At 42.7% G+C, this 15,053-nt stretch overlaps 1 protein-coding gene across 3 annotated transcripts in view; it reads right to left on the reverse strand.

The window, feature by feature from the left end:
- KIF13B (kinesin family member 13B) overlaps positions 1-15,053 on the reverse strand; it is a 213,975-nt gene that overhangs the window by 23,654 nt on the left and 175,268 nt on the right. For all 3 annotated transcript variants that reach the window (XM_048845803.2, XM_048845802.2, XM_075126334.1), the window contains 2 exons: positions 5,570-5,684; positions 4,314-4,447 (listed from right to left, as the gene is read on the reverse strand). In XM_048845803.2, coding sequence (XP_048701760.1) covers positions 4,314-4,447; positions 5,570-5,684 — 249 coding nt within the window. The remainder of the gene's footprint in view (positions 1-4,313; positions 4,448-5,569; positions 5,685-15,053) is intronic.

A 15,053-nucleotide genomic window follows, 5' to 3' on the forward strand; every position in this document is an offset into this window, starting at 1 on the left:
GGCTTATGCCCCATGCACCTTTGATCGGAGATTTTTGGTCGCAGTGGCTGTTTGGCCTGCACATGTGCACTACACACCCTGGTGTTCTGCACCAAGGACATATAGGGCTGTACGGGCAGACTGCCCTCAAAGAGTCCTGTAGAGAAAACTCCAATGCCAAATGGAGGGACACTCATCTTGAAGAACTCCAATTATTGCACAGGGTGAGTAACCTCTCCTCCTTTGAGAAGTGCCCCCACTTCAACTGACGTCAGAGCAGTATCCTCAACAGGAGGAGGTAGCTTCGGAGTTGAGTCCAATACTGAAGAGAAGACTGCATTCCCAAAGACAGCATTTGGTCTGGAAGAATGAACCACTGTGTGGTACTTGGAAAATGTATGTACTGAAGACCAAATTGTAGCCTTGAAGATCTCAACAATGGGAACCATGTCAGAGAGGTAGAGAGAGACCTCATGGAATGGGCTAATACTCTAAGAAGAGATAAACAGGCATATGCATAGGAAGAAATAATACACCCAGAAATCCATCTGGCAAGTTTCTAGATGGAGACTGTGGACATTTGGACCTGTCAGCTATTGACACATCTTGGAGACTTTTTAAATGATCTGGTTCTGTTCAAATAAAAGGCCAACACCCCCTGATGCCTAGGGTATGGAAGGCAGCATCCTCCCTGCTCTGGTGTGGTTTCAGGAAGAAAACTGGGAGATGGATGACTTGATTGATATGAAATTCAAACAATACCTTAGGTAGAAGTTTAGGATGTGAATGTGATGAGACTACCTTTCAAGGACACTGTAAAGAGAGGATCCACTAATAAAGACCCCATTTCCCCAACTCTTCAAGCAGAAGTGATGGCCACCAAGAAAGCCATTTTCATGGATAGGTGAAGAAGAGAATAGATTTGAAAGGGGATTTCATAAGACATTTGAGTATGAAATTTAAATCCCATATAGGAGTGGGTTCTCTAACGTAAGGATAAAGGTTCCTCAATCCCATAATGAATTTTGTCATGGTGAATGAACAAACACTGTGAATCCCTCAATTGGGGAATAAAAGACTGAGAGCCACCAAGCGAACCCTGACAGAACTCATAGATAATTCTGACTAATTCCAGCAGATACTCAAAGGCTGCAGAAAGTGAAGAATGAACGGACAATAGATGTCACTGATCACACCAGTGGTGAAATCTTTTCCATTTCTGCAAGTAAGTATGATGCATAGATCTTTTCCTACTATTTAATATCTGCTATACCTCTGCAGAACAGGAAATCTCTATTCCTGCGAAAAATCCATTAACCAAGCCTGGAGGCGAAGAATTCCCAGGTTGGGACAGAGTCTACTGTTATTTTGGGGGGGAAGGTTGGAAATGGATGAAAGACTCATAGCTGGACAAACCAGAAAGAGTACCAGGGTTGTCTGGGTCATGTTCGAACTATTACTATGATCTTGGCTTTGTCTTGCTTGATCTTGTTTACCACTTTCAATCTCAGGGCCATTGGAAGAAATGCATACAGAAGGCCTCTCATCCACAAATGAGGAAAGCATCTCCCAGTGAGTGAGGGCCCAAACCCCCTTTTAAGCAAAATAGTTTGTGCTTCCTGTTCGTAGTTGTGGCAAAGAGATGCACTTTTGGAATGCCCCAACTCACAAAAATGTGATTGAGAATCCGGGAGTCCAACTCCGATTCATAGTCCTGGAAGAAGTGCCTGCTGAGGTCATTGGCCTACATGTTTTGAATGCCCAGGAAGTAGGCTGCTGAAATTAGGATGTGGTTGGCTATATACCAGTTCCATAGCCTCATTGCTTCAGCACAAAGAGAAGAGTATCTCATTCCCCCTGCCAGCTGATATAGAACATGCAGGCTACATTGTCATGATTTTTGTGGATCTGTTGCTGACTAATGGCAGGAAGTGGATACAGGCATTCCTTACTGCCTTCACCTCCAGGAGGTTGATATGTAACTGTGCCCTGAATGGTATGGATCCCTAAATGCCCTTCCCAACCTGCCAGAGACACATCTGTCATTATGGTGATGGTTGGGAAGACTTGGATGAATGGAACACCTGCACAAACATTGTGTAGGTCTTTCCACAAGTTGGGAGAGTCTCATACCTGATAAGGGACTGACACCAGCTTGTTCAGGTTGTGTTTGTCCAGGGTATAAACCATCCTGAGCCAACCCTGGAAACACCAACGCATAACGTGGCATATTGTGTCACAAAGGTACATGCTGTCACTTGTCCAAGTAATTGAAAACTATTTCTTGTTAATGTCTGTGGACTGATGTGTATTTTTGAGATAAGGCCTTCCACTACTTCCTTTCAGAATCTATTAGACTCTATTGTCTAATAGATCTCACTTTTCAATTAGTATCAACAAAAATTTCTAAAGTTTCCCTTTGCTTAATTTCATCCCTCTTCTTCTAGTTATATCCCCCTGAACTCTAAGCAATCAGTCTCCCTCTTCATTATTTGCAAGCAAATGCTTGTAGACGTGTCACATTTCTACCTGTTATTTTTCCTTTCGTGAAGCCAAACCAATTTAGATATTTTACTCTTCCCTTGTAAATCAATCCCTCCAGCCTTCTAGTCATTTTTGTTGCTCTTCTCTAATTCCCTCCAATTTGTTGATTGCTTTCTGATAATTGGGTATTTATACGGCACCTAAAGGGCACCCTGCTCATGGCGCGCAATATTCAAGGTGCACTCTGTACCAGAAAGAAGCCCATCAATTCCCTCTTAAGTGATGAAATTCCTTTGCAAGTGCCACCGGAATTTCACATTGGCTTTTTTTTTTTTTTGGCAGCAATATTTTCTAGTTGGCCATTTGCTACCATCGCTGGCATGACACCATTTCCATTATCTTCCTTGCCACTGGAGGTCGGAGAGTTTTGTCCTGCCACTGTACCTCAAGGTGCACCAGCTGGTATTTTTCTAGGTTCAGTATCATTTCTTCCCTGGCCATATCTTTTTTATTGTGTTTTAGTCTTCAGTGGAATGTGCATCACCTCCCACTTCAGTAACATCTGCAGGAGTTGGCAAATTTACCATACGCCTCTGCCAGATTAAAAAGGGCTTAAAGCTGAACAATTGACACTGACCCCTGTAGCACCTCCTGCTCAATACATTGTCATTTATCACTAATACCCTTTGTTTACATTCCTTCGGCCTGCATTTAACCCATGAGTCCATGTTTATATCAGGCCCATTATAAATGAAGTGCAAGTAAGATCATGTGAAGTTACAATATCATTTATGTTTTAAAAAACAAGTCACACTCCAACAGTTGATATTTATCTTTTGGTGCCATACAGGAGGAAGCTAGCTCTATAGCTCTGCTTCAATTACTGCTTTTTCTTCTATGTATTGCTGTTCCCAATGGGGATTAGGAAGCTCAGTTCATTTACTACAGAGCAATGAAGAATATATGTATGTTTCTTATGGACAGTAGGTGACCTGAGTTTGTAATGCAGCTGACTTGTTACATTAAGAAAACTAAAAGTATTAAGCTTGTATTAATTTTATCATTTCATTTCATTATATTGATCCAATAGTCTTGGAAAACCTTGGGTTGCTTTCCAATATAACCAAATGTTAGAAACTCTGTACATTGCTATTTATGCATTAGCCAATTTATTTATTTTTAATAGTCAGAAATAATATTCTCTCACATTCATGTCCCTGTGCTGTGCCCATCACTGCGGTATCTGAGCACTTCTATTATGCTATAAATGTCTCTATCTAAAATAAAGGATAGTGTTTTCTGATATTTAACTATGCATTCATTGCTACCTGGAGCACAAGGGCTGAATCTGGAACAGGTGGAGACTTACACAGCATATGAAAAAGATGAGGTGCTTCTCTGGCATGCGGAATAGACGGGGATAGAAATAAAAACTACTGCTCCAAGTGCATTGCGCGAGTCAGAGGGAAAAGGTGCTAAAGGGTGGGTGATGGGAAATGAAATCAGGAATTAAAAATAGAATTACATTTTCCACTTGGCAATATACAAACAACACTAAGTGCACTTCATAAATTTTACTATTGTTGCTGCAAGTGGTATTACCATAAATCACATTAGTAGCACACTTGGCACTTTTAAAAAGCCAAGTGGGCTGAGAGTACCAATAAGTTAAAACAGCTCTCCACTATCTCTGGATAGAGTGGAGGGGAAATGTATCATATAAGCTTTTACTATGACTAAAAGCTTGGTTTGCCTGCAGCAACATACAAAACAGCTTTCTGCCAGCAAGTCATTATAACAGTGCTCACCAATATTGTTGTGTGTGTGTGCGTATATATATATTTTTTTACCTGCTGGGCAAGAGGAGAGGTCTGCCTGCTCTTTTTCTCATCTCTAGCAGGAAAGAGAGACTTAAGCAGCTTTGGCATCTGAGGCACGAAGGATTTTACTGGATTCAGGTAGGAGGCAGCCAGGCTACTGAGTCCTGTCAACAAAGTTTTTTTAAAAAAGTGTAATCAACAGCTGTGGTTCTTTCACAATAGAAAACCTATGAACCTTCTAATGTTGTAATCAGCACTAGGGAGGGAGTTGACTAGAGGTCAGAGCAACAAAGGACTAGTAGTCAGGACTCCTGTTCCTATTCCCAGCTCTTCCACTGAATTAATGTGTGATCTTGGGCAAGAGACAAACTCTCTGAGGCTCAGTTTGCCCTTCTGTCAAACAGGGATAAGAGCTCCCGCTCTCACATAGGATGCCAAGGCTTAAGATACATACATGGATTCGGAAACACTAAATGCTTTAAGAGTTGCAGTAGTAGAATTTTAAAATCCAGAAACAAGCAACACAGATGATAAAATATTACTATACAACTGCAAAACTTTAAAAAGGTAAACTTGATTACTAAATCACACCCTAGAAATAGCTAAATGGATTAGAAGTAAGTAATTTTGACTGCATTGGTACATAACCAGGGTCATAGAGCTCTCCCAGCTCATACCTGTTCCTTTACTCTACTGTTGTCACTCTGTTCTCATCCCCCTTGAGAAAAACACTCGTTATAACCAGTACATAAAACAGACTTTATCACTGCACTCTTCCGTTATACATTGAGCTCTATATGCAAAATATCCACCCCGATCTGCTCTTTGTTATTTTCTAATACGTTGGTAGCTTTGCAGCCTTTGCAATTTTACTTGCAACATATGGTGTATTATTATGTTTCTGAATTTCTTTGTCTGTTATTTAAGAATTTCAGCTTCTGGAGGCAAGGACTGTGTCTTCACAAACAGTGGGCACCATTAAACACTCATCATGCCAGCCAGGGTTTGCAGAGCTGTGGTTTCCTCATATCAAAGTAAAGAAAGACAACGGGTAGAGCAGATACTCAGGACAGTGAATGTCAAGTTCTTACTGATGCTTAATGCATGTTTGCACAGTACAGAGCACAACAGTAGAACTCAATAAGCATTCTTTTTTTTTCTCTTTTTTTAAATTCTAACTGTATATCCAGGGGACTACCTCCACCCCCTTTTCTCCTGAAGTTCCAAATAGAATATTTCACTTTAAACTTTTACCATAGCCAATTTAGCTTTGGGAAAGCTGTTACCTGGATCATTAGAATGGGTTTGCTGAGTAGAGCCTGACAAAGATGTACGAGACGGGGTCATCCCACCAGAATGTGTTGAAATTTTGGATATATCTTGCTGGCTCTCCCATCGACCCTAGAAGAAAAGTAAAGTTTATATTTTCAAAAGTTTTGTGGAGATTCTGCTAATACTTATACAGCATGCCAGCATATACAACGCTTTGCAGTACGTAGAATGTGCAAAATTAAGGACAGAACCCATGCCCCAAAATGTTTTCAGTTGAATTGAATGCTCAATCCCACAAGGTGCTGGGCATCATCAGCTCCCATTGACACTGGCAGACTCCTTTGTCCGCTTACAACCACTGAGTACTAATTGCAAGAATCACTGAGTTAAATTCTATAATTATGCATAGGTCTGACTAGATGATCATACTGGCACCTTCTAACCCAAAAATCAAGAAAGACTTCGTGGCCTTCTAAAGTAGAATTCAAGATTGAAGTTTGCATGAAAGGGAGGGAGAGCAGGATATAATGAGAACAGATGGATGTGGACAGCCTTGCTCTTTGGGCTGAAGGAAAGCTAGCGTATAGGTTCAAGTAGTATGAAAGGAGATAAGATCAGGAAGAAACGAAGATGACTTTGCTTGTTGTGTTCTATACACTTGGAAGGAAGAGAGATGGAAGAAAAAGAAACTGGATTATGGCAGATACCCAGCAGTCAAGGAGAGAAGTAATTAGAGAATGGGCTGGTGTTTTAGCATTGCAGATAGGGATGAAATGTGGAGATATTAAGTGGTGGGATCTAGAGAGGGCCTGCACTAAAGGAAGGAAGAAGTTGAAGAGGAAAAATTACTTGCTGTACAGTAAGTGTTCTTAGAGAAGTTTTGTTCACTTGGATCCCATTTAGGCTTGCATGCACCCTATGTGCACTTTGGCCTGCAGCATCCGTTGATATGATGTCTGCACACCACAGACTTTTGTACCTCCCCACCCCCGGGCATAAAAGGTGGAGCAGGCTCAACTGCTTCCGTTCCTTTGCCAATACAGAACCCCAAAGCTAAAAGACTCCACAGTAGTGGGAAAGGAGGACAGGTTGTGGAATCCACGTGAATACAACATCTCAAACATCCATGGTTACCATAAGTGACCATTCTTTTTTCAAGTTTTTGTCCACACAAATCCCACCCTAGGTGATTAGCTAGGGTTTATCACCCTAAGGAGGTTGGAGCTTGGAGTCTACTTAAATAAAGATTTCAGGACCGCCTTACCAAACTGGACACCAGATCCAGTAGCTGTAACTAACAAGTAGTGCTGAACAATAATATGTACTGAGCCTCTAACTGGCAGCCCTGCAAATTTCTGAAACAGAAATATTCCTCAAGTATGCCAGTGAGGTTGCTTGGGCCCTAGCAGATCATGATTTAATGTGAGATGGTGGAGCTAATTTAGGAGATTTTAGTTCAGGCATAATAGCTAGGTCTCTAGAAGTTGTAAATACAGACAGTACTGAAAAAGGCGGTTCTGAAGAAAGGGGTACTGTAGAGATCAGGGCCAGTGAGGGTCTCATCTCTCACACCAGTGAGAACATCATCAGTGCAGATGGTAACGAGGTAGCCGGTACCAATATAGAAAGGTCGGTGACGGAGCTCAACTGCCACGGTGCCAGTGCTGAAGAGCATGCGTCAGGCAGTAGAACTGATCCAGGTTGTAGGTCAGGCTTTGAAAAAGGAACTGTGCTTTGATGGTACCAGGAAAAGTGATTGATGCTACGTTTGGGTCTTAGGATAGTGCTCCTTTCTGCCAGTCAGCAGGAGCAACTGACTGATCCCCGGAGGTCTGTACTGATCATTTGCTACCTCTAGACAAAGTCTGAGGCCTTTTGGTAGCTATGGAGACTCAGGTACCATGGATAGCTTATTAGAGCACTGGCCAAATGCAGTTTATGAATTGCTGAATCATCTTTCAACTCATGATTCTCTGAGTCAAAAGTGCCCTTCATTGATCGCTCCAATAGAAATAATTTCAGCCAAGTGACTCGGGCTTTCTGGATCCATTTGGAGAAAGTTCTACAGATGGAGCACTTGTCAGAAATGGGGTCTTCTCCAAGGCAAAAGAGGCCTTGAGAATGCCCGTCATACAGGGGCATTGCTGCCTCATAGGAAGGGCAGGACTTAAAGCCTGGAAACTGTGCCACAGCTATAAGGTCGATGCTTCAGTACTGAAGAGTCTCAGATTTTCTAAAACACTAGTGTTAGGATATAGATATTCAGGCCTGTCTGCAAAGGCCTGTACTTTAAGAATTTAGGTGTATTCTTATCACTTGGCTAGTTAGAGGTATAAAAGAAAGAATCAAAATCACTGTCTGCCAGTGAAAGGTCCTTCTCTTACTGTGACAGTCTGAGGCCCTGAGCTTAGGCTAAGGCCTTTGACTAAGCAACAGAGGCAGCCATAAGCTGGGAAGCGACCGGTCACATCCTCACATTCCAAACTAGTCACATTGAAAGAAGGTGCTATTGGGCTGCTAGGAATACACTCCTGTCCTGATAATGCCTATCACCTCCAGAGAAAGGGAAGTGCCTAGAAAATGTAAAAGGAAACTTAGTTTGACAGCATCCTGTCTGGCAAGAACTCACTTATCAATACTGGGATGTGAAGTCCTCACTTCTGTATTGTTTTGTCATTATAGTTCCCACTTTGCTATTGTTTGTCTGTATAATCTCTATAATTAATTTTGCTGGGTGTAAACTAATTAAAGTGGTGGGATATAATTGGTTACATAATCATGTTACAATAGGTTAGGATTGGTTAGTTACATTTCAGGAAAATGATTGGTTAAGGTATAGCTAAGCAGAACTCAAGTTTTACTATATAGTCTGCAGTCAATCAGGAAGTGAGTGGGTGGGTGGGTGTGAAGGGGGAAATGGGAACAGGGAATGGGGGTGGGGAAACTGGAATCATGTTTTGCTAAAGGGGGAAATGGGAACAGGGAATGGGAGTGGGGAAATTAGAATCATGTTTGGCTAAGGGGGGAAATGGGAACAGGGACACAGGTGTAAGGCTCTGTGGTGTCAGAGCTGGGAAGGGGGACACTAAGGAAGGAAACTGGAATCATGCTTGCTGGAAGTTCACCCCAATAAACATCGAATTGTTTGCACCTTTGGACTTCGGGTATTGCTTCTCTCTGTTCATGCGAGAAGGACCAGGGAAGTAAGTGGGTGAAGGAATAAGCCCCCTAACAACTATTTCTACTATTTTGCCAACGGGCTAAATAAAGTGAAATGTTAAGAACTAAACTGCTTCTAACTAACAGAAAAGTGCTAAAGGGTAGCAGGTGGACACAAGTTCTGTTTTACTGCCACAGGCGATAAGAAGAAACTGAGAGGCATTTGGGCCCATTCCATCCTTTATGCCCTCAGGATCATGGGGAGGCACATGCTCCTAGAATGGCATCCATGTGTACAAGTATTTGAAGAACAGTAGTTCTCAGCATTGAGCACATGGAAAAAGAGAGAGGAAAGATCCTCCCAGTTTTGGACAACAGGCAAGATTCATCAGGATGACTAAGACCCATCGACTTTGAGATGCCAGCAGGCCATCCAAGAGGAGATATTGCAGTGGCAGGTGGAGTTATTCTAACGGTCATAGAGTGAAGAGGTGTACTGCCAACAGAACAGATCAGTATAGAGTGGATAACAGAACCCAAGGGACCAAATAATATTCCCCAAAGAGTACAGAGGTAAGAGGAGGGGGGAAAGAATGGTCAACTGTCAATGGAAGGGAAAAGACCTATGCAATATGAATATAAACTTGTTCAGTGACCAAGAGCTATTTAGAGATTTGTACCATGGACAGAAAAAATGCAAGAATGTGTTATATATAAACTTGATGCAGTTCCCAAGTTTCACGTATGTTTATTAGATATGGCTCTTGCTTGTTTTCTACATTTACTGACTGAAACGTCTAAATTTATAACTAATGCCAATTGGTTAGACTCAGGGCCATGAAACTTTAGGTTCCACCAAGAAGGGTGGCAGGGGAAGGGAAAAGTGCTTATAAGTCCTTTGTCTGAAGGAGCTGTAGTTCCATGTACACAGTATATGGTCACTGCCAAATGACTGAACACCAAAGTCAATGGACTTAATTTAGCAAATCAAAAATAGCCACTGGAAGAACACATGTTCCCTGCCATGTTTTGATACAAGGTTGTTTCTAAAATGTCTCACTGATTTCTGGAATGTTTTCCCAGTGCTTTCTTTCTTCTCTGCTGGTCCTTGACAATCTAGCACTCTATCCTCCAGGAAGAATTTTAAGAAGCTGATTTGGAGTCAGCCCCAAGGTGCACAGGAGTCTTACAGCAAATATTATGGGTTATTTCCTAAAAGTGTTCTCTAGGTTTCACCAACCTCAACTATTTTTTCCCAGTTGGCAGGCTGTTAAAATGCTGCCACTAAACCACAGGAATGAAAGCCTTCGTGTCTCATCTATCCAAGCCCAGCCACTGTTCTTAAATATTGCCTTGGCCCCATTCCTATCCCTGTCTGCTGTAATAAATAGGAGCGTGCACTAATTTGCACTGATCTACTTTGATACAACTTAGAGAAATATCACTAGTGCCAATTGGGGTTTAAGCTCAAGTGGCCCTGCCTTCCCACATGGCTTTGAGATACAACATGGGCTGCAGCTCCCCATAGATTTCAAAGGGAGACAGACATGACCAGGATAGAATGGATATCATTAACAACATATTTTAGGGCCTACTTGTAAAGAATGTCATCACTGTGTGGTTGTTGTCAGAGGAATGACTGTAAATGGATCAGACTCCATATTTAGCCCCTCTCATTGACTCTGTATCCAATTTGCTCAATTTACAATTTCCAAAAAATCCCACAGTTAACAGCCAGTGCAAGTGACGTGGGATCTAAAAATCCTGCTGTATCTTATATTACCAGTGAAAGATTCTAAATCGTAACTCATCTGGCACTTGTAATGATATAATAGAATTCCTCTCTCCCCCCAAAACCATATCAGCTCTGTAGTAAAAAATTGGCTTGTCCTCTCTAAAGCAAGCAGATATAACTCAAAGACAGAGATAGGACCAAATGCAGCTCAGTTACCAGAGTATAAAGCTGGAGTAACTATTGTCTTTTGAGTTAGGACAGTAGTGTCTCACTCCTCCCTGTCCCAACTGGATGGTTTAATTCTACAATGCAGCGTTAAAAAAAAATTAAAGCCCACAAGTGAGTCCCCATAATGATTTTAAATAAAGGTCTCTGTCAAAGGGGTGATGGTGGGTTAACTCTTCAGAAGCTGCCCATTGTAAAAATCTGTACATGCCTGCGACGTCGGTATGCACAGCTCATTTTGAATGGATTTCTAAAAAGCGCCACTACACACACACTCCTGGCAAAGGATTTTCCCCATCTCTTACTCTGAAGTGCTGCCACCCACCTATGTGCAAAGAAATGAAGAGCCAACTCTTGCTGTAAGACCATTCTGGCTCCTGGTTAGAATATTTCCAGAGGGACTGTTTTGGTGGCTGCAAGAGAATCTCCTACCATTTCTAGGGTGTAACGCCCCATCTAGGGTGACCAGGTGTCTGGTATTTGACTGGAACACCCGGTCGAAAAGGGATCCTGGAGGCTCCGGTCAGCATAGCCAACTGGGCTGTTAAAGGTCCGGTCGGCGGTGCTCAGGCAGGCTAGTCCCTACCTGTCCTGGCTCCACGCTGCACCCCGGAAGCGGCCAGCAGGTCCGGCTCCTAGGCGGGAGGGCCATGGGGCTCCATGCGCTGCCCCCGCCACAAGCACCGGCTTTGCACTCCCATTGGCTGGGAGCTGAGGGGGTGGTGCCTGCAGCAGGCCAGAGCAGCACGCAGAGCCTCTTGCCCACCCATCTTTTCTAGCATCTGATCTTCTGGCTGCTTCTGGGGCATGCACAACACAGTGTCAGGACAGGCAGGCAGCCTGCCTTAGCCCATCCCCCTACCCCCGCTGACCAGGAGCTGCCCCAGGTAAGCCCGTGCCCCAACCGCCTGCCCTTAGACCCCTCCTCCACCCCAACCCCCCGCCCCAGCCCTGAGCCCCCCCACACTGCATCCCAAAGCCCTCATCCCTGGGCCCAGCCCAGAGCCCACCACCCCAGCCCAGAGCCCTCATACACCCTCGCACCCAAACCCCTGCCCCAGCCCTGAGCACCTCCCCACAAGCTGAATCCCCCTTCTTCACCTCAAACCCCTCATCCCTAACCCCAGCCCAGAGCCTGCAAACCTCAGCCCAGAGCCCTCACCCCCTCCTGCACCCCAAGCCCCTGCCCCAGCCCAGTGAAAGTGAGTCAGAGTTGGGGAGAGCGAGCCATCTGGACACTAACAATGACAGACTATTCCATGGAAACCTTACAGAATCACAGAGGTTAGATGTAGAAAAGACCTGTGATGTCTTCTAATTCACTGCCCAGCTGCCAATCCAGGACTGTAACACATTTGCTTGTTTCATGTCCATCTAGTTAGTTTTAACTAGTAAGAGGAGGCCTGTGGATCACTTCAACATGCCACAAGTTACACATTTCTACAGAACTATGGAACAGCTGCACCTGAACAGCTGGAGCTTTGTGACAACGTAAGAAAAAAAGATGTGTCCGACAGCTAAGTTGCCTCTCAGTTACAACAGTTTCAGGTTGGTACAACACCGTTGTTTTCGATGGAGTTACTCATTGGCATCAGTGTAGCATGAAACATAGATGAACATGATTTGTTGGGGAAGAGTCAAGATGGCTTTTGTAAAGGGAAATCATGCCTCCCCAATCTATCGGAATTCTTTGAGTGGGTCAACAAACATGTGGGAAAGGGTGAGCCAGCGGATATACCGCACTTGGACTTTTCAGAAGGACTTTGACAAAGTCCCTCACCAAAAACTCTTAAGCAAAGTAAGCAGTCATGGGATAAGATAGAAAATCCTCTCACAGATCAGTAAGTGGTTAAAAGACAGGAAACAAAAGGTAGGAATAAAAGGTTACAAAAGAGAGAGATAAATGGCGGGGTCCCCCAAAGATCTGTCCTGGGACTTGTGCTGTTCAACATATTCATAAATGAGCTGGGAAAAGGGGTAAACAGTGAGGTGGCAAAATTTGCAGACAATACACAATTACTCAAGATAGTTAAGTCCAAAACAGACAGCAAACAGTTACTGTACAAAGAGAACTCTCAAAACTGGGTGACTAGACAACAAAATGGCCCATGAAAATAATATTGATAAATGCAAAGTAAAGCACACTGGAAAACATAATCCTAACTACACATACAAAATTAGGGGATCTAAATTAGCTGTTACCACTGAAGAAAGATCTTGGAATCATGGTTTGCTCAGTGTAAAGTAGCAGTCAAACAGGATGTTAGGAACCATTAGGAAAGGGATACATAATAAGACAATAAATATCCTAATGCCACTATATAAATTCATGGAATACCCACACCATGAATTCTGCACATTTGTGACGGGTTCGGTCACAGAAACCCCCTAGGACTGCCACCTGATGTACTGAGACTACCTCTGAGCCAGTCTTCCCTGCCAGCGTGGGAGTCCAGTACCTTGTCTTGTTGAGCCAGACATGCCAGTCTGCTCCAACACAGACCCAGAGTCTGAACCATGTGCCCCCAAAGCTGTAGACTTAACTGAAAACAGCTTAAGAAGTGTTCCTGTCTCTAGCACCCAGACACCCAGTTCCCAATGGGATGCAAACATCAAATGAATCCGTTTTACTCTGTATAAAGCTTATACAGGGTAAACTCATAAATTGTCCGCCCTCTATAACACTGATAGAGAGATATGCACAGCTGTTTGCTCCCACAGGTATTAATACTGCCACCTAGGTTAATTAATAAGCAAAAAGTGATTTTTATTAAGTATAAAAAGTAGGATTTAAGTGGTTCCAAGTAATAACACACAGAACAAAGTAAGTTACCAAGCAAAATAAAACAAACACACGCAAGTCTAAGCCTAATACATTAGAAACTGATTACAGATAAAATCTCACCCTCAGCTATGTTCCAATACATTTCTTTTACAGACTGCACTCCTTCCTAGTCTGGGCCCAATCTTTTCCCCTAGTACAGTCCTTGTTTCAGCTCAGATGGTAGCTAGGGGATTTTTCATGACTGCCCACTTTGTTCTTCCACCCCCTTATCTAGCTTTGGCACAAGGCGGGAATCTTTTGTCTCTCTGGGTTTTCCATTTAGAAGGAGGGATGGGAAAGCACCAGGTTTAAGATGGATTCCAGTACCAGGTGACATGGTCACATATCCTGGGAGACCCCAAGCCTTCATTTTTCCTGGCCTGACTCACAGGAAGGCTTGCAAGTAAACAGATCTATTTACAACCAATTGTCCTAGTTGATAGGAGCCATCAAGATTCCAAACCACCATTAATGGCCCACACTTTGCATAATTACAATAGGACCTCAGAGTTATATTTCATATTTCTAGTTTCAGATACAAGAATGATAAATTTATACAAATTGGATGACCACACTCAGTGGATTAGAAGCTTTGTAATGGTACCTTACAAGAGACCTTTTGCATGAAGCATATTCCAGTTATATTATATTCACACTTATTAGCATATTTTCATAAAATCATATGGAGTGCAATGTCAACAGTTACGGTCACCCCATTTCAAAAGAGATATATTAGAATTGGAAAAGGTACAGAGAAGGTCAACAAAAATGATTAAGGATATGGAACAGCTTCTGTATGAGGAGAGATTAAAAAGACTGGGAATTTTCAGCTTGGAAAAGAGATGACTAAGGCAGGGATATGATAGAGGTCTATAAAATCATGAATGGCGTGGAGAGCGTTATTTATTACTTCTCATAACACAAGAACTAGGGGTCACCCAATGAAATTAATAGGTGGCAGGTTTAAAAGAAACAAAAGGCATAACACACAGTTGAACTGTGGAATTTGTTGCCAGGAGATGCTGTGAAGGCCAAAACTAGGTTCAAAAAAGAAGTAGATAAATTCATGGAGAACAGGTCCATCAACGGCTATTAGCTAAGATGGTCAGAGATGCAACCCCATGCTCTGGGAGTGGATGACAGGGGATGGATCACTCGATAATTGTCATGTTCAGTTCATTCCCTCTGAAGTACTGGGCATTTGGCACTAGAGAGACCAGGATGGCCGTTCTTATGTAAATGAGGCACAATGGCTGTATTTTCAAAGCAGAAATATTTTAAAGCAAAGGCATTTAAAGTAAGAACAATATAGTAACTATAGTGGGATAATAATTTTATCGCACTCATTAGGTGGACCTAATGCATTAGTTACATCTGCTGGGACCTTTGGACTCTGAAGCATGCCATGTGCAGTATCACTGAAAATTCAGATAATGAATTTTTCTCTCAATGCTTAAATGAAGTACAGTATTTTAATGAGAAACTGTGGGACATTTCTATGGATGTGGTTATAAGCAATTAATTACTTGCAGATGTTTTAGCATTTCCTACATGG

This window comes from Caretta caretta, chromosome 3 (genome assembly GCF_965140235.1).
Source record: "Caretta caretta isolate rCarCar2 chromosome 3, rCarCar1.hap1, whole genome shotgun sequence".
Lineage (NCBI taxonomy): Eukaryota > Metazoa > Chordata > Testudines > Cheloniidae > Caretta > Caretta caretta.